The sequence below is a fragment of the Hemiscyllium ocellatum genome, chromosome 2, assembly GCF_020745735.1.
Source record: "Hemiscyllium ocellatum isolate sHemOce1 chromosome 2, sHemOce1.pat.X.cur, whole genome shotgun sequence".
Taxonomy (NCBI): domain Eukaryota; kingdom Metazoa; phylum Chordata; class Chondrichthyes; order Orectolobiformes; family Hemiscylliidae; genus Hemiscyllium; species Hemiscyllium ocellatum.
The window spans coordinates 135,168,623-135,189,426 of record NC_083402.1 but is presented as its reverse complement, the minus strand read 5'-3'; the positions used below and the strand labels follow the sequence as shown (position 1 = coordinate 135,189,426).

General features: G+C 40.0%; 1 protein-coding gene across 1 annotated transcript in view; it reads right to left on the bottom strand.

The window, feature by feature from the left end:
• The window catches only part of LOC132826225 (paladin-like), a 119,262-nt gene that overhangs the window by 86,639 nt on the left and 11,819 nt on the right, over positions 1–20,804 (bottom strand). The window contains exons 3-8 of the mRNA XM_060841908.1: positions 18,569–18,748; positions 16,278–16,442; positions 14,328–14,488; positions 9,459–9,534; positions 5,891–6,039; positions 952–1,048 (exon numbers count right to left, since the gene is read on the bottom strand). Coding sequence (XP_060697891.1) covers positions 952–1,048; positions 5,891–6,039; positions 9,459–9,534; positions 14,328–14,488; positions 16,278–16,442; positions 18,569–18,748 — 828 coding nt within the window. The remainder of the gene's footprint in view (positions 1–951; positions 1,049–5,890; positions 6,040–9,458; positions 9,535–14,327; positions 14,489–16,277; positions 16,443–18,568; positions 18,749–20,804) is intronic.

Here is a 20,804-nt window from a genome sequence, read left to right as displayed (position 1 = left end):
TAAGAAGGGATAAGGGATGCATATCTTTAACTGTCATGGCATAGATTTTGAGAGTAGGGAGGTTATGTTGAATTTATATAAAAATTTGGTTGGGCCACAGCTGGAGAACGGTGTGCAGTGCTGGTCACCATACTACAGGAAGAATGTGATTGCACTGCAGAGGAGGTTCACCAGGATGTTGCCCGAGATGGGGCATTTTAGCTTTGAAGAGAGGCTGGATAAGCTTGAGGTATTTTCTTTAGAGCAGAGAAGGCTGAGAGGGGACCTGATTGAGGTGTATCAGATTATGAGGGGCATGGACAGAGAACAGCTGTTACCCTTCGTAACAAGGTCAATAACACTGGGCAAATTTTCAGGGTGAAAAACAAGAGGTTTCGAGGGCATTTGAAGAAAGTCTTTTTCACCAAGGGGTGGGTGTGTAGAAGGCGGTTAAAAATAGATACAGGACTGTGAAAGCTAAAACCAACAATACTTGAATCCGGAATGCAATGCCTGGGAGGGTAATTGAGGCAGGAAACCTTACAAACTTTAAAACCTACTTGGATGATTAATTGAAATAGCAGAACATTCAAGACAATGGACCAAGTACTGTGAAGTGGGAGTCGTGTAGGTTTAGAGCTGCTTTTGTTGGTATAGATTCCATTGGCCAAAGAGACTAGGTTTCTATTAACTTGGGTTCCAGTGAGAGAGCCGTGTGTAGTTTTGTACATCCTACAATGGGAAGATTATCCAGGCAATGGGAAAGATGTACAGTTACACGAGGATGTTAAGAAAAATGAACAGACACAATTAGGAAGAAGGACTTTAGAATTTCTTCCACTAGCCATGAGAAGGCTGGGGATAAGATGACAGTTGGAATTCCCTGAAATAAGATGATAGAATCTGAGTGCTATGGCATACACAACGCAACTCAAGATAACAATAAGAATAAAGAAAATAAAGTGTACTCACTTCTTCAACAATTTTTCTGCCATTTGGAAAGGAGGCACTGTAACTTTCAACAATCTGAAAGTGACTTTCTTGACCAGAAAACCTTCTCTTTTCATATCTAAGTTTATAACAGTGAAAGTGATGGTTCAGTTAACCAAATATCAACAAAGACTGATTGAAAGGTTTAATAGATCAGTTTACTAGTTCAAAACTTGAATATTGTTGAAAAAAAGACCTGTTGCCAAGGTTTTTCAGTTGCATTCATCAGGGTAAATGCAAGAGAAGCAAATTTCAAATGATCACAAGTATTCTACAGGCAAAAAGGATGCTGAATGATTGACAAGTGGCATACTTTATTGGTTAAGAAAATGTAATTTAGAAAGCAATACAGAACTATAGTCTCCTCAAACTCCCAGATAATTCAAAAACTGTGGAAGTCTTGACACATTCCCTTTGTTTACAGAGAACTAGTCCCTGCATATGAATATATGCTTCTTCTAGCAATGAGCTATATTATGAGTGGAACTGTTTATTTTAATATTCATATAGCTTTTGTGCAATCAGGATTGATCAACAATTCCTACTCAATCATAGAATCACATGTAACAGTAGCCATTTTGTTTTTGAGTTTTGCAAGTACAGTCTGGTTGAATATGGCCTCTACCATGTCCATTACAAACAAGCTGTTAGTAGAACATGCTGTCAAAGCCTGATACAGGTCCTTGCAAATACCTTAGGTTGCATCCTACCAATCAAGATTACTTGTCCGTTATTCTTATTTGCTGTCTCCTGATTCTCATCCAAGGTCAATTTGTCTTCATCTTCATGTGTTTTAGCTAGTAGTGTCTTGCAAGGGATTTTATCAAATGCTTTCCAGAAATCCATTTGAATAACATCCCAACATAGTCCCCATCCACTAATTTTATTACCTCTTCAAAAAACGCAATCAACTTTGTTCTCCCGAATCTGCTACAAATGTTCAAGGTGTTCATATCACTTTATTCATAATCACAGACTCTAGCAAATTCCTGACAACCGATGTTAGGCTAAATGGTCTATAATTACGGTAGTTATCCTCCTTATCTTTTATAAATGTTCAATCTTCCAATCTAAAGGAATGGCTCCTGATTCAAGAAAAATTAAAGAGAGGGCATTCACAGTTCTTTCAATTACTTACTTTAAAACAATGGGATGGAAAACATTTGGTCTTAGAGATTTGTGTTAACCTTGTGCTTATGGTGGTTTTGGTGAATCCCTATCACTAATTCAATATTAGTTTCTTTGCGATATCCAGCCTGCTATCCTTTCCTCCATTGTAAGTACAGGTAGTCAACTCTTTATATGAAATCCCGAAATCCTAAAAGCTCCAAAGTCCAAAGGTTGTTTCGTAAAGTTTTTTTTCTCTCATTAACAAGGTTGACTAGTGTGCAAACAGTTAACCCATGTCCACACCCACTCGATGCATGTCACTCAGATGCAACGGTGGTGGGGGGTGGGGGGGGTGTGCCCAGCACTGGCAGGCCTTAATTTTGCTTACGTGCCCATTTTACTCATAGTTGGTCTATTCTTTGGAAAGGTTTTTTTTTTAAATTTCACCATCAAACTGCCACTTATTCTGAAATTCAGAAAATCCTGAATTCCGAAAACCAGCTGGTCCCGAGCATTTCAGATAAAGGATTGTGCATTTGTACTCATTCAAATTCATTACTCAACTAATCTGGGTCTAATAAGAAGAGTTTTGAAAAACTAACAAAATGTAGTTTATTGCACACTAGCAATTTGTTACAGATTGCATTGATGTGATAGGCTCTGCTACAAAGGATTTGAGAAGTATCACACATTAGGTCTTATTCCTTCTGATCCTAAAACAGGGGTTACCAACATTTGCTTAACAAGAACTATTTCCACTTATTTTTTATTTTCATTCATGGGATAAGGCTGTCTTGAACTACAGCATTTATTGCCCATCTGTAATTGCCCAGAGGGCAATTAGGAAACAGCCATATTGCTATGGATCTAGAGTCACATATAGGCCAAACCAGGTAAAGATGGCAAATTCCTTTCCTAAGAGACATCGGTGAACCAATGGGTTTTTCTGACAATGGATTCATGGTCATCAGTGGAGTCTTAATTTCTGACATTTATTGAATTCAAATTCCACTATCTGCTGTGGCAGACTTAAATCCCGTGTCCCAGGACATTACTTGGGTCTCTGGATTAATGTCCTGTAATAATACCATTAGGCTATTGTCTCCCCTTTTAATGAAAAGTATCATAAACTACTCAATACTTATGGAAAAAGATGAATTGATAAGGGCACATATTTAGTTACTGCAGTTGAATTACAAAAATATATGTTTAAAATGAAGGAAAATTGGTCCTTGCCTTTATTTTAGTGTGAAACTGAAACTGCAGGCTGCCCACCAATGTTGCAAATTCTAGTGTGTATTCTGGGAGGACAACTCTCAGAGAGTAAGTCAGATGATCGCTGATCAGGCATGTTCAAAATTGAACTTTGTGAAGTTCGTGTTAGAAAAGGTTGATTCACAAAGAGAACCAAATAAAGAAACAGCTTTCATTGCTGTTTTGCAGCTGTTACTGTAATTTCCAGTATCCACAGAGCTCAGAAATTTGTGGCAGATTGCCTTGATGTTAAATGAATATCAGTTTGAAGGCTAACTAGCTCCATTTCCAAAACAACACAATCAAGATTAAACATTCATTTGTTCAGAAATGTCACTGACATCTACTTCCTTGAAGGAGTTTGAAGTAAACATCATACGAGGCTCCATCTGCTCAAAATCAGTAAATGTGTTGCTGACCGCTTGGCCAAGCCTAGTCAGGAAACCACTAACTTGTCAATGTCCAGGATACCAACAGCAGCTTCATTTTCTGCCTGCATTTAGAACGTAGAAGGAAAATGTTACATTTTCCTTTTCTGGAATCCTGCTATCTCAGAAGGTCAAGATTCAACATAAAAGCTTTCACTGTGCTAATCATGTCAGCAATTGTTTCCTGTTTCTCTTGCAATTTATGGCTCGGGGCATCTAATTTCTCTATCATATCTATTTAAGAATGCCAAGACAAGTATTCACACAATGTTTAATAATTGGCGGTATTTTCACAGTAAGACAGCTTTGATTTCTAGCAAAAGTAAAAGAAATTAAAACAATATTTTTCTTCCACTAACAGATATTAGTAGAGTCTAGTCCCACTTATTTAGAAAGGATATTATCAAATTGGAAAGGGTGCGGAAAAGATTTACAATAACATTACTGGGACTGGAGATTTTGAGTTATAAGGAGAAGTTAGGAAGCCTAGGATCTCTATCCCTTGAGAATAGGAGGTTGAGGAGTGCCCTTACAGATGTTTATAAAATTATGAGGGGCATAGATAAGGTGAATAACAAAGGTCTTTTCCCTAGAGTAGGGGAGTTCAAAACTAGACAACATATGTCTAAGATGATAGGGGTAAGATTTTAAAAATTTCATACAAAGGGTGGTGTGTTTATGGAATAAACTACCCAGAGGAATGATTTGGAGATGCCGGTATTGGACTAGGGTGTACAAAGTTAAACATCGCACAACACCAGGTTATAGTCCAACAGGTTTATTTGGAAGCACTAGCTTTTGGAGCACTGCTCCTCCATCAGGAGGTTGTCAACCACCTGATGAAGGAGCAGTGCTCCAAAAGCTAGTGCTTCCAAATAAACCTGTTGGACTATAACCTGGTGTTGTGTGATTTTTAACTTAGTACCCAGAGGAAGTGAGAGATGCAGGTACAGTTTCAATATTTAATAGACATTTCGGCAGGTACATGTTTAGGAAAGGTTTAGAGGAATAAGGGTGAAATGCAGGTAAGTGGGTCTAATTTAGTTTGGGAAACTGGTCAAGTTGAATGGATGGATGTGTTTCAATACTGTATGAAGCTACTCTAGAGAGCAGCTAAAGATCACCAAACTCTGATGACTGTTCATCATTAAATAATTTGAAACTTCAGTGATATTCTGGATTTGCACTAATCTAATTGATAATTCTAATAACAGGAGACATAAAGTGGTCACTCCTTCACCAATTGCTGGAATGATACATTGGCAGTTTAAGAAAGAAGGGAAATCAGGGTATACTTTATAATTTGCAATGAAACAGGCATGATGCCTGATCAATGCTGCGTACCAGCAGTTCCTATTGCCATTAGCTTTTCCAAATGATACATCCTTTTTTGCAAAATAATTGTTGACCTCAATAGATATCAGTTCCTCCAATTTCAGAAGCAATGCTGTTGAGGATCCCTCTATCTAGGTGAAGTCTTCAAACACCATTCAAATCAACATTTCCAGTTGGGCAGTCTCACTTTTGATAAGTAATTCATCATGTTGAATTTAAAAAGACATGCATTCATTTAAATCTCTCTGCAACTGCTCTGTCACATTGGCTCATAATGCAGACAGCATAGTGCTTGCTCCTAACTGCAGGACTGAGGGGACAGATCTAATTACTGGCTTGCTTTTGAAATCTCGGAATAAAGACTCAGCCATCATAATCATTGCACCCTCCACAATCACATGGTCTGCAAACGTTGCCCCATTCTTGATCAAATAGTGAGAAACACTGAAAGATGCTTCAGTTGCTTTGTGAGCATTCTTGGGTGATATGGTTTTAAAATAAAATTGCTATTACTACAATGTAGTTTTTACTTCACTTACTTTCAGTTCACTTGCTTCCTGCAGGAAAATCTGTCTCAAATTGCTCATGACATTTTCTGAATAATGGAAGGATCTCTGTGTCAATTCAAAGAGTGTGACCACATTCCACCATTTATTATTGTTCAATTTACACAGGTCCATGAGGTTCTAAAGATATATATGAAACGGTGTCCTCTTTGATTGAAGAATTGATCCAATACAACCCCATATTTGAATCACTACTTTTTACAATGTCAGCCCATTCTCATCCCTTACCTTTCCAGCTGAGGGAATGTTGTTCTATGAGCCACGATCAGCGCACCTATTATCATTCCAAGATTGGAGCGTCCCACCCCAGTTTGACAATTAAAGAGCAGGGCAGGAGGTGATTTGCAACTATCCTTGAAGGTGATGCTTGGGCACTCCTGTAAAATCAGAACATGCATATTCAAATAACATAGAGTAAGATAGACATCAGACGATTCAAATCATGAATCCACTTGATCTTCCAACGTACGGGAAGACACTAAGCTGTATTTTACCAGTGATCGACAGATGGGAATCCAGATGCTTCATAAAATGGTGTCAGCATCACTAGGAAAGGAATCCAACAGCATTGCGGGCAGACAATTAAGTCAATTAATTGCCCAGTTGGCAGTAACTTCCATCCTGTTGGCATTTGACTGGTGTTGGGCCAGGCTTCCACCACCCGGGGAGACAGGCAACTATATCCTAGTGGCCGTCCAGTGGGTTTCCAGGCGACAAAATATCAATTATAGCAGCACCGAGTGCAGAAGGGCTCCTAGCACTGTTTTCCTACTCCCAGCACATGAAAAAAAAGCTTATCTGCTCTTTAAGAGTGCCTCAACATGAGGTTGGGACCCACTCTCATACCCAATTCCAAGACACAGAGTCATAGAAATGCATAGCGTGGAAATATACCTTCAATCCAACTCATCCATGCCGTCTAGATATCCTACATAAATCCAGTTCCGTTTGCCAGCATTTTGCCCTATTCTTCTAAAACCTTCCTAATCATAAAAACCCATTGAGATGCCTTTTAAATGTTGTAACATGTTTGCACTTTGAAAGTCTCGGCCCCATTTGTGTTGAAAAACCTGTTCATAAATGAATGGTCAAAAGTCTAGTGCTGCCCATAAACTCAAAATAGGATCAGCTGGGTTATTTTCTGCTTTGATCCATTCTCATTTCTTTCATTTCCCATTTGAGCCATTAGTCATGTGTCACAAAGGACACAGGATGCATCAAATGCTGAACATGCTTTTATGAAGTCTTATATTTTAGTGACTTGGAGACAGTAAGGACTGCAGATGTTCGAAGCAAGAGTCAATAGATATGAAGCCAGAAAAGCGCGACAGGTCAGACAGCATCCGAGGAGCAGGAAAGTCAATGTTTGGGCTGAAACATTACTTTTCCTGTCCCTCAGATGCTGTCTGACCAGCTGTGCTTTTCCAGCTTCTCATCTATTGACTTTTATTTTAGTATTGTATGAAAAGCATTAAAAATAAAAAAGGCTGTACCTCATAGAACCTTGCAATGCAGAAGGTGAACCTATCATGACAGATCCTACAATTTAAAAGATCAAACTGGACATTTATTCCAACTGCCTTGTTCTGCAACCGATCTCATTTCCAAGGGTATATCTTTGAAGGTTACTATAAACAAGGAAGCATTGATATCAAAGGAAAGGAATCCGGGAGATATTTTTAACTGACAATTTAATCAATATTATTTACTTTATTCTGTCAGTCACAATAACTCTTCCGATTCCATCGAGGCCCATCAGCAAGGAAACACAGGAAAGGAATTTTGGCAAGGAGTGGAATGTCTGTGACAGGAGACTGTGAAATGTTTCTTGTGGAGACCAGAGAGATATTCCTGGCCATCCAGAGAGATCTTTCAATTCTTCATGACTAGATCAATCCTCGTGAAAATTAATGAAACCATAATCCATCTGATCATATATCTCATTATCGTCATCAAATACTCTAACTTACCCTGACTATAATGATGAAGGCATCAAAGTCAGTTTCTTCTAGATTATTATCAAAAGGCAAAAGTAACCATTTGTATCAGGGAAACAATATGCAGACCTTTGCTCAGAGAGAGCTTTAAACCTTCCAGACCATGACTGCACTGGCTTCACTACTCAGGCCTGTTAAACTACTTAATTCTGAAGGAGGAGTCCGGAAGTCAATCTTTACTTAGTTTCAGATTTATTAACAAAGTGAAACATTACAAACATATCATTCCTAGCTCTCCAACTCAACACCAATGTCCATAAATGTTTCTTTAAATGTATAAAAGTCATTATCTTATTTGTGCTTCACATCTGTGGACACCTAACTTTAATTTTTATAATTAACAAGGAGGGAGCTCCTGAGGAGACCCAAGTTCAAATACCACCTCCTCCAGAATGGATTAATTAGCAAATATCTACAATTAACAAGGAGGGTGCTTGTGACATACAGTGTTCCTACCTCTAAGCCACAAAACATGGGATCAATTCCCACCTGGCACCGGAGATGTGCATTAATATCTCTGAACACTTTGATTAGAAAACGCACAATTGACAGTAAAGGGCCCTTGTGATGCAGTAACATCTCCCTACCTCTGAGCAAAGAGGACTGGTTTCAACTCTGACCTGCTCCAGAAGTGTGTCATAGATCTCAGAACATAGAAAAGTACACAATTAACGGCATGGTGGCTCAGTGGTTAGCACTGCTTCCTCACAGCACCAGGGTCCCAGGTTCAATTCCACCCTTGGGTGACTGTCTGCGTGCGTGGAGTTTGCATTTTCTCCCTGTGTCTGCGTGGGTTTTCTCCGGGTATTCAGGTTTCCTCCCACACTCCAAAGATGTGCAGGTCAGGTGAATTGGTCATTCTAAATTGCCCATAGTCAGAGGGAAATGGGTCTGGGTGGGTTACTCTTCGAAGGATCAGTGTGGACTTGTTAGGCTGAAGGACCTGCTGTAGGGGATCTAATCTAATCATTAACATGGTGCAGATTAAAATGCAATCTGCTTGTATTGGTGCATTTTGATTTTGATGTACTTTAACCTGTGTGTGCACTCCTTAGTCACCATACTGCAGTGAGCAATTAAAATTTGGATCTTTGAGTTTACATTAGAATTGAGGCTGCGAGTCTTTGATGTATTTACACACAGGACCACTCTAGTAAAGTACATCAACACTCCTTCATTTGCTGTCATTTCTGATTGATAAATAAATCACTTTTCTAATGTATAAATTCAGTTAATTGCTTAGATTGCATTTTTATTTCTGAACAAATGTTTCAGCACCTCACCCAAATATTATTCCAGTAAAAAGTGAGGTCTGCAGATGCTGGAGATCAGAGCTGGAAATGTGTTGCTGGTTAAAGCACAGCAGGTTAGGCAGCATCCAAGGAACAGGAAATTCGACGTTTCGGGCCAGAGCCCTTCATCAGGAAGGGCTCTGGCCCGAAACGTCGAATTTCCTGTTCCTTGGATGCTACCTAACCTGCTGTGCTTTAACCAGCAACACATTTTCAGCAAATATTATTCCACCCAACAGAAGATAGGTCTTCTATAGATATTCATTCCCTATGTGGTCCAACGTCTGGCAGTGTTCAACCTCATGTTTTCCTGGAACCTCTTGTGAAATTGTAATTGCTGAACCTCAAACATCTGATGATGGTTCAGTCTGCAACAGCTGGTTAGGTTGAAATCTCCTTGCCTAAGACATCAAGAGATCTTTCATCCGATGCCTAGCATCAGTCGTTGTGAAAATTAATGAGACTGTAATCTACTGATCATTATCCTCATCAAATACTCTGACTTACCCTGATAGTACTGATGAAGGCATCAAAGTCTGCTTCTTCTAGATTAGTATCAACAGGCAAAGGTAACCGTTTATATCTGGAAAACAATATGCAGAATATGTTGTTAATCTAGTTAGCTGCAATCTGCCAATGATATGTTTAATTTATGGACTAGAACAAAGCTACATTTAATCATTTTAAAGCATTTCATATTGCATTTCTCTGACTGCTTTTATATAAGAAAAATGGCTGCCAATGTGGCAAGGTTCCACATACAGCAAGCAGCCCTTAACGATGCTGGTAAAATAAGGGACAGAGGTTGGATCATTGTAGTGCTGTGGGATCTTCTCCATCCACCTGAAAACTAGAGCAGGTAATTAGTCCTTAGTTTATTACCTCATTCAAATTACTACACCCTTCACAATGCACAACTCCTCAAACTCTAGGTTAGGCACACAAGTCCTGGAGTTCAGATAGATTTTCTGACTCAGGGATGGGCGTACTTCCAAATGAGCTATGCTGACACAAATTAATGAAGAACAAAGAAGAATTCATACAAAGAGTACAATGGCATTAGTGAGATCGTGACAAAGGAAAACATAAACAGTTAGAGAGAAGTTAAAAAGAAGCAATTCTGAAGGCAGTTAGGAGCAATAAAATTTATTTATCAAGGAATATTAAACAAATTAAAGTACTCTGCTTGCATGCATGCATGTAAATAAACAAAAATAAAGTCATAATTGGTACATAGCCATTAAGCAATGAACAGGAAAACATGACAAGCAGAAATAAAGAGATGATAGAAATATTAAATAACTACATTATTAATGCAACACCCACGGAGACAGGTCAAGTGAGTGTGAAATTGGAAGATGAAACTGGAAATGATGTAAATATATTTTTGAAATGGCAAATATGAAATAAACTAACCATTCAATTGCAACTGCACATTTTAAGAGAGTCTACAAATGCTGCAGCTGGAGCATTATTACATGTATGTATAATTAATTAGAAAAAGATATAATTCCAAGTAGCTAATACTATATTTAGGAAGAGAGATGTCCAGAGAATTATAAACTAGTCAGCTTAACAAAAATGGAAGAGAAAATAATGAAGCTCTGTAGAAATTCAAAAGGTAACAATATGTCATCAGCACAGATTTCAGAAGGAAAGTCTTACTTTACCATCATTATTGAATTCTTTGAAAAGGTGATGGTTACATTGTAGACATAATTTAACAAGATTTCCAACAAGGTACTGCACAATAGATTAATGAATAAGGTTACAGTATATAGACACTGGGACAAGCAAGAGAATGGATAAATAGTTGGCTGTGGGCCAGAAAATAGAGATAGGGCATCCAAACATACAAATTAGGAGTAACAGTGGCTCAGTTGATTTTTGAGTATTCTCCACAATTCAGTAAGATCAAGGCTAAACTGATTGCAGCCTCAAATCCAAGTTCCCGCCTGTCACTGGTAACCTTTGACTCCCTTGTCCAGAGAAGTGACAAAAGGTAGAAAATGGTGTCCCACATATATAGGTGCTGGGACCTATGTGGTTCACAATTTATATTAGCAACTTAAACTGTCGAATCAAAAAATCAATTTTTAAATTTGTCGATGACACCAAACCAGAATGAAAGATAGAAAGGCTAGAACATGTTATTTGAAAACATTAATAAACTTGCAGTGTATGTCGAGTTTTAAGCAAATTTGTAGATCAGGTTGAGGTTCAGGTTGGAGTTTTACTCGCTGAGCTGAAAGGTTCATTTTCAGACATTTCACCACCACATCAGGTAACATCAGTGAGCTTCTGGAGGCTCACTGTTACCACCAGTATGGTGATGAAAGGTCTGAAAACAAACCTTTCAGTGCAGTGAGCAAACTTGCATCCAGTTGTAGTGTATATACTTGCTTAATGAATTTTAACACATGAGTATGAGGTATTATACTTTGGTTAGAAAAATAATGAGGTCAGATATTACTTGAAAACCATGGCTTTAATTTTCAGTTCCAAGTTGAGATTGCAATTTTGGACAAATTGCCACAAACCTAACTTGGGAGAAAATATTTTTTAAGAGGATGAGCTAATGGGAGTACACAGTGAATGTTAGCTTCATTTTGGCTTGCCATCTCTAGAAAGAGTTTGCAGCTAGTCACAGACTCTACTGGATGCAGGAGTGGGCAGTGGTAAAGGACTGAGAGAAAGTGAGGACTGCAGATGCTGGAGATCAGAATCTGCTCGAAAAGCACAATAGATTGGACAGCATCTGAGGAGCAGGAGCTCCATACCAAATTACACATCTCTACAAGCATTCTATTTCCCCTAATACCCTCAGTTATATCACACCAACAAGAGATTCTTCTAGTTAGACAGGAAATGCTTTTCCTGAACACACCAGATCAATCAGGTTGCTACATTTTAAGAGTCTAGTGGCAATGACCTTCATCATGGGCAGTAGGTCATAGAGTGTAGTGAAAGGTCACGCTCATACACTAGAATTTGTCCATTTTGGCAGGCAGAACAGCAAAGCAAAATATGAATCAAATGAAGAGAGATTGCAGAATTCTAAAGTGAAGACAAATCTCAGCTACATGAATTTGCAAATTGGTTTGCAGGTACAGTAAGTGATTAGGAAAGCCAATGGAATGGGGATGTTTATTCCAAGAAAAATAGAAATTGAATCATTGAATCCCTATAGCATGGAAGCAGGCCATTTGGCCCACTGACTCAACACTGACCCTCTGAAGTATCCCATCCAATCGCACTTCCCCTCGCCCATCCCTATAGCCCCACCTTTCCCACAGCTAATCCAACAATCCTACATCCCTGGACACCATGGACAATTTGGCAAGGCTAATCTTTGGACCGTGGGAAGAAACCCATGCAGATTGGAAGAGAATGTGCAAATTCCATACAGAAAGTTGCCCAAGGGTGGAAACAAACCCAGGTCCGTGTTACAATGAAATAGCAGTGCTAACCACTGAGCCACCATGGAAGTGGGCATGTTTTGATACAACTGTTACAATTATAAAAGTGAGGCCACATCTGAAGTACTGTGTATATATTTGGTCTCCTTATTCAAGAAAGGATACAAATATGTTAGAAGCAGCTCAAAAAGGGTTCACTCGTCTGATGGCTGAGATAGAATGCTTACCGTAGGAGAAAAGTTTGAACTGGGCTTGTTTCCATTGAGTTTAGAAAAATAGGAGGTGTTCTTATTGAGACATGCAAGTTCCTGAGGAGACAGCAGGGTGAATGTTCAAAGGATGTTTCCAACATGAGACAGACTAGAATTTGGGATATGATTTAAAAATAAGACATTTTTCATTTCATTGGAGAAGGAAGACAATTTTACTCCCTGAAGAGTCTTTGGAATTCTCTTCTCCAAACAGCATGGAAACAAAGTCATTAAATATTCTTAAGGCCAATATCGGTAGATTCTTGACTAACCAGTGAATCAAATGGGCGCAATTGGGAGTGTACAGTTAAGACCACAAACAAATCAATCATTGAATGGGGAAGCTGACTCAAGGGGCTGAATGGATTAGTTCTGTTCCCGGTTCATGTGTTCACATACTTGTACAGGAGTATGGCGTGGTTAAACAATGAAAAGACTGGTAAATAGCCATTGAGAATATCAGTTAAATCAGGTAGGGTCTAGATTAGAGTGGTGCTGGAAAAGCACAGCAGGTCAGGCAGCATCCGAGGAGCAGGAAAATTGACATTTCGGGCAAAAGCCCTTCACCAGGATTCCTGCTCCTTGGATGCTGCCTGACCTGCTGTGCTTTTCCAGCACCACTCTAATCTAGACTCTGGTTTCCAGCCTCTGCAGTCCTTGTTTTTACCTAGTTAAATGAGGTACACAATCCTTTATCTGAAAGCCTCGGGGCCAACTGGTTTTCAGAATTTGGAATTTTTCAGATTTTGGAATAAGTGATTTTGGAATATGAAATAAAGAAAATATTACTGAACAGCAGACACGCCTGTGAGTACTATAGGGCTGAGACAGAATTGATGCTTGCCAGTGCTGGCCCATGCGGCCATGTCACATCTGAGTGATGAGGGTCGAGTTGGGTTAACTAATGCACAGCAAACAATCTTGTTATGGAGAGAAAAAAAACTTCACAAAGAAAACTTCGGATTTCAGAGCTTTTTGGATTTCAGATGAAGGATTGTATGCCTGTAGTATCAGGGAAAGTTAGAGAAGTTGGGTCAGCTGTGAATCTCAATCACTGTATCCATAAGACCATAGACATAGGAGTGGAAGTAAGGCCATTCGGCCCATCGAGTCCACTCCGCCATTCAATCATGGCTGATGGGCATTTCAACTCCACTTACCCGCATTCTCCCCGTAGCCCTTAGTTCCTCGAGACAACAAGAATCTATCAATCTCTGCCTTGAAGACATCTAGCGTCCCGGCCTCCACTGCACTCAGCGGCAATGAATTCCACAGGCCCACCACTCTCTGGCTGAAGAAACGTCTCCGCATTTCTGTTCTGAATTGACCCCCTCTAATTCTAAGGCTGTGTCCACGGGTCCTAGTCTCCTCGCCTAATGGAAACAATTTCCTAGCGTCCACCCTTTTCAAGCCCTGTATTATCTTGTACGTCTCTATTAAGTCTCCCCTTAATCTTCTAAACTCCAATGAATACAATCCCAGGATCTTCAGCCATTCCTCATATGTTAGACCAACCATTCATCCGTGTGAATCTCTGCTGGACACGTTTCAGTGCCAGTATGTCCTTCCTGAGGTGTGGAGACCAAAACTGGACACAGTACTCCAAATGGGGCCTAACCAGAGCTTTATAAAGTCTCAGTAGCACAACAGTGCTTTTATATTCCAACCCTCTTGAGATAAGTGACAATAAATATGAATAAAAGCACCTGAAGAATGGCGTTGTAAAGATGTGGCACCTGTAGATCTCTTCTGATAAGCGAATGTCATCTTCGTTCTCAATTTTCTTTGGGAGAGCCTCGGCAACAAATTGCTCAGTATCATTGTATACAAAGTACGTTTTGTTGCTCAATGCAGCAAAATCCAGCAGCTAAACATATCAGAAAAGGAAAGATTACTTTGCCTGCCTAAACCTTCTCAGGATTCAGGTGATAGATTTTAACATTCATGTATGGCATGTGGGCATTGCTGGGAGGGCCAGCACCTTTTTGTCCATTCTAGTTGCCCTTGTACTACTTGGCCATTGCAAAGGGCGATTAGGAATCGGTCACATCACTGTGGATCAGGAGTCACAAGAAGGTCTGATGAGGTTGAGACAACAGACTTTCTTCCCTAAAGAACATAAGTGAACCAGATGGGTTTTTATGACATTTGACAGCGTTTACATACTTGCCGTTGCACTAACTTTTAATTGCATGTTTTATGGAATTCAAAATTCATCACCTGCCATGGTGGGATTTGAAATCATGCTCCCAGAGTATTAGCCTGAATACTAATTCCTTCTACAAGGTAGAGCATTATAACATATTTTCTTCATAGAAATGTATAATCTACTGGAGGTTGGATGTTCCTCAACCCAAAACCTAGCTGTGGCCTGAGAAAAAAGGTCATTTGATGACCAGGATTTAAATCCAGGTACCAAGTTCATGGTGATTGTTTAAAGGTTTAATTACCTGTGGCTTACCTATGAAGTAAAAGTTTTAAATTTGGAGGCTATCAATTAGATGTTTAGTTGACGCTGTGTATAAAGGTGGAATTTTCCCTTCTAAACAGCTCACATATTTGAACCACATAGAGCAGATATCTCAACACCCAGAAGAAATATCACCCTCATTGTCTTCACAAGATACTGTAAATCAAGTGGCAGCATAGAATCATAGAATTTCTACAATGTGGATACAGGTCATTTGGCCCATCTACCATTCTTGTAACCCTGCATTTCCCATGGCGACTCCACCTAGCCACCTCATCCCAGGACAGGATAGACAATTTAGCATGGCCATTTCACCTAACCTGTATATCTTTGAACTGTGGGAGGAAACCCACACAGACATGGGAGCATGTGCATACTCCACATAGACAGTCGCCTGAGGCTGGATTTGAACCAGGCCCTGGCACTGTGAGGCAGCAGTAATAACCCCTGAGCCATCATGCTGCCCAATGGCACAAAGATAGGCACACCAGCCTCAGTGTTCTCACTTAGAAGAACATCTCCAGTATCAAAGTATTGGCCAAACTGGATCAGCTCTGCTGGGCAGGCTCCATTATCCTTAAGCCTGACATTATCCTTAAATTACCTTAAATGATTCCTGAAACAAGTGCAAGCTGAACATTCAACGCAGTAAGTGAGCTTCAAAACACTAACAAGGGGCTTGCTAAATTCCTCCTTGAAAAAGTGCAACGTATTCATCGATACTTTGTAAACCTTGGCCCAAAACTGTCGAAAATGGAGGGAAAGCAAGTGGGAACAATCTGTACACCTTGGAACATTCCATGCTAACAATGAGCTGAGGTCAGGTGTTGGAAAACCAGCATCTCAGCCTCCCATTCTCACTACCACTACCTGTCCGTCCTGTGACAGAGACTGTAGATTGTACATTGGACTTTTCAGTCACCTGAGAAAACAATCCATGAGGGGGTGCCTAAAATGTACATGGTCACCCATACACTTACAAACAACATGGGAAAGTTCCACCCTTAAAGAATGTGTTCCATTACAGACAAATCAACAAAAGATCCAACTGACAACATAGACTTTAAATGCTTTACTTCATAGGTAAAGAACTGGTAAATAATCTTTTACATGAAGCGATAATCAACAGTATTACCAAGTCTCACTCAGAAAGCTGTGGTATGGAAAACGCCAGAAGTTCACATACCTCCTTCTTAATGATAAATTCCAGTTCTTCCACCTGATTTCTTGGAGTAAGGCTGTAGAGATTTTCCTGCAGATTTGTCTGGTCACGTGGGGTGTAAGGAATGAAATCATCATCCTGGTGAAACAAAATGATTGGTTCCTCTCGAACGTTGAAGCAAATAATTTCCTAGAGTGTGTAGATTTAGAAAAATACATTTGAGGTTGGCGGTAGAGTTTCAATCAAACAATTAGCATATTTCACTTTATATTCTCAAATAGTAAAGAATATTTCAAAAATATCACACAAAGATTTTCAGTAAAACCACCTGGACTTTTTGACAAAATAATTTTACATTCAATCTACAGTTCATCAAAATTTACACTTCGTCTACTGAGGTGGGCCATCATGGGATGGGTAAGGGCAACATGAGCTGGCATGGAACATAAGGGCTAAAAAGGGTACGTGGAGAATATGAGCTGGTATGAATGGGGGCATGGGGAATAGGTGGGAGAGGTTGATGGAGTCAAAGGGCCCAATATTGGACAAAGTAGTTGTGAAAAAGTCCCAGTAACTGAGATAGGCCTTTTCACCAGCACTTCTTAACACACTTGGCCATCTGATCTCTATCCAGCCTGCCTCACTCCATTACACACCCACACCCCAAGCCCCAGAGCAGAAAATTACGTTATTCAGGTCAAAATTTCCTGAGTTGATCTATTAGCCTTGGAAACTTGATTACAGGTTTCTAATTGGGGGAGCCTCTTTCAGCACTGATGTTTATTGCAATGAGTAAAGTATGGAATGCAGCCTTGTTTGGTAAAACATCAAGAACAAGAACATTGGTTCGGCCACTGTTGGAATATTGTATGTAATTCTGGTCTCCTTCCTATCGGAAAGATGTTGTGAAACTTGAAAGGGTTCAGAAAAGATTTACAAGGATGTTGCCAGGGTTGGAGGATTTGAGCTATAGGGACAGGCTGGACAGGCTGGGGCTGTTTTCCCTGGAGCATCGGAGACTGAGGGGTGACCTCAGAGAGGTTACAAAATTATGAGGGGCATGGATAGGGTAAATAGGCAAAGTCTTTTCCCTGGGGTCAGGGAGTCCAGAACTAGAGGGCATAGGTTTAGGGTGAGAGGGGAAAGATATAAAGGGGACCCAAGGGACAACTTTTTCACACAGAGAGTGTTGCATGTATGGAATGACCTGCCAGAGGAAGTGGTGGAGGCTGGTACAATTGCAACATTTAAGAGGCATTTGGATGGGTATATGAATAGGAAGGGTTTGGAGGGATTTGGGCCAGGTGCTGGCAGGTGGGACTAGATTGGGCTGGATATCTGGTCAGCATGGACAGGTTGGACCGAAAGGTCTGTTTCCGTGCTGTACATCTCTATGACTCTTTAACTTGTGTTAGTAATGCCATGAATTATCCCCATGTGACAATGTTTGATAACAGGACACTAAGGAAATATTAGAGCAAGCAATCAGAAGCTTAGCCAATCAAGTAGGATTGACTTAGCACAGAGAGTTAGAGGGATCAAAAGGCAAAATGGATGAGAAGGGGAGTTCAGAGCTTAGAATTTAAACTGTTGAAGGATGGCTTTCAATGGTCAATAGTGAACTAAAATTAATATTACACTCTAAAACAAAATCCACTCACAGTCACTGCAAACTGAAAAACATTCCAGCTCACTGATATGAGGAGAGTACCTTTATCGATGTTTGTCACTCCCTGCCCAATTTCATTGAAAAAAACTTTGCATTTTCCTATCATTGTAATCTACAGTCAATTTTCTACAGCATACACTGAATGCTATCCAAACATTTCGCAAGGCATTCTCAATTCAGTTTTAATCTTGTATTGAAACCTTTCTCCCTGGAGGGTATGTAAAATCTGGTCAACCATTAAAGGGCTTCCATTCCATTTCAAAAGGACATTAAAAAAACAAGTGGCTGCATGTTGTGACAAATATTTCATCTGCCTTTATAAACATTTTTAAGACATATTCAGCTATTGCGAAGGATTGGTTCAATGGAGGGGAGGCACAGGAGGCAAAAAGAAAACATGCTATCAATTTGGTGAGGCAGACAATAGAATGTGTAGGTAAGACACATGAGGGGACCATTAACTGGAAGTTTTCTCACAGCCCACTAGCAATACAACTATTCCAAAAGCAACCACTGTATCATTGTCCTCAGCATTTATGACTGTGCTCACTCCAGCTTAGCACTGAACTACAAATTAGTTGTATCAACTGATATACTCATCGCACATGAGACAGCAGCACTGGTCAACACTGAACACGTTGCTCACCTGATGCCCTTCCTCCTTCAGTCTTTGCAGTACTTTGCAGAAGCCTTTCATCGTTGGCTGTCCCATGCCGTACACTGGATAACCAAGGTAAGTCTGGCGAAAGTTTGGTGCCCCATAATTACTCATGGTGAGAAGGTCATCAACTTTGTTGTTGAGATCTTTGACCATGAAATATTTCCCCTGATTGAACATATAGTGAAATATTGTATCACCTCGATTGGCATTTATTGGAGAACTTTGCAAATAAATGGTTCACCAAAAAAATTGATGTCTCAAGCAAATAAGATTCAACTTCTGAATTTCCAATTCTACATTCAAAAATATTTTTAATCAAATTTTTTGATACACCTCCAGAGCAGTTGAGATTTGAGCTTAGACTTTGTAGCCCAGAGGCAAGAACACTACCACTGCACCACAAGAGCCCCACTGTTCTTTCAATCAACCTATTCAGATGTAATATGACATGGCAGATAGAACCTCAAGGAGTAGGGATACTCCATGTCACTATTTTACGTTAGTCATATTAATCAGGTCAGCTGGAAATTGCCATAGCATTGCACAGCATGGAAACAGACCCTTTGGTCAAACCAGTCCATGCTGAACGTGATCCCAAACTGAAATAGTCCCACCTGCCTGCTCCTGGCCCATATCTTTCCAAACCTTTTATATTCATGAACTTATCTAAATTTTTTTAAACATTGTAATTATACCCACATCCACCACTTCCTCAGGATGTTCATTCCACACATGTACCACCGTCTGTGTAAAACGTTTGCCCCCGAGTCTCTCCTCTCACCTTAAAAATGTGTCTCTAGTCTTGAAATCCCCTGTCAGGAAGTCTCACTACATCAGAAAGATGTGTGAAACTTGAAAGGGTTCAGTAAAGATTTACAAGGATGTTGCCAGGGTTGGAGGATCTGAGTTATAGGGAGAGGCTGAATAGGCTGGGGTTGTTTTCCCTGGAGCATCAGGGTCCGAGGGGTGACCTTATAGAGGTTTATAAAATCATGATGGGTGTGGATAGGGTGAATAGACAAGGTCCTTTTCCTAGGTTTCAGGAATCAAAAACTAGAGGGCATAGATTTAAGTTGAGAGGGGAAATATTTAAAAAGGGACCTAAGTGGAAACTTTTCCACACAGAGGATTGTGCGTGTACAGAACGAGCTACTAGAGGATGTGGTGGAGACTGATACGATTACAACATATAAAAGGCATCTGGTTGGATGGCTACAGGGAGAGGCTGAATAGGCTGGGGCTGTTTTCCCTGGAGCATTGGAGGCTGAAGGGTGATCTTATAGAGGTTTACAAAATTATGAGGAGCATGGATAGGATAAATAGATAAAGTCATTTCCCTGGGGTCAGGGAGTCCAGAACTAGAGGGCATAGGTTTAGGATGTGAGGGGAAAGATATAAAAGTGACCTAAGGGGCAACTTTTTCATGCAGAGGGTGTAACGTGTATGGAATGAGCTGTCAGAGGATGTGGTGGAGGTTGGTACAATTGCAACATTTAAGAGGGATTTGGATGGGTATATGAATAGGGAGGGTTTGGAGGGATATGGGCTAGGTGCTGGCAGGTGGGACTAGATTGGGTTGGGAAATCTGGTCGGCATGGACAGGTTGGACCAAAGGGTCTGTTTCCGTGCTGTACATTTCTATGAATGTACGACTCTATGTGATTAGGAAGAGTTTAGTGGCACATGGGCCAAATACTGGCAAATGGGACTAGATTAATTTAGGATATCTGGTTGGAATGGATGAGTTGGACTGAAGGGTTTATTTCTATGTAGTACATCGCTATGACTCTATAAGTCATTAGAGATATACTCGACAACAAGTCCTATCATCTCTTGCTGACAATGTTAGCTTACAACATGCAAACCCTAAGTATCTGTTTCTGGGAGTGTTGGGTCTTAATTTGCAAACACAGGAACTTTCTCATAAGTCTCATTCTCTCAGAATCCAAACAATGCAAGCACCGATGAAAGTGCTTGGCTATTTTGATGCATGGTGATGATGGAATGGGCAAGGCGCAGAGTGGAAACCTATACCTCATGGATGGAGAATTAATAATATAGAAAGAAAAGCATAAAGTTTGAAAATCCAAGAACAGAAAATGCATGTCAGGTCCTGCATCATAACAACATTTTAGATTTGGGGCTTCGGTGAACAGAATCAGCAGAAAGTGACTAGAACCATTACCTTTGCAAAATAGACATTATGGATGAAAACAGTGGT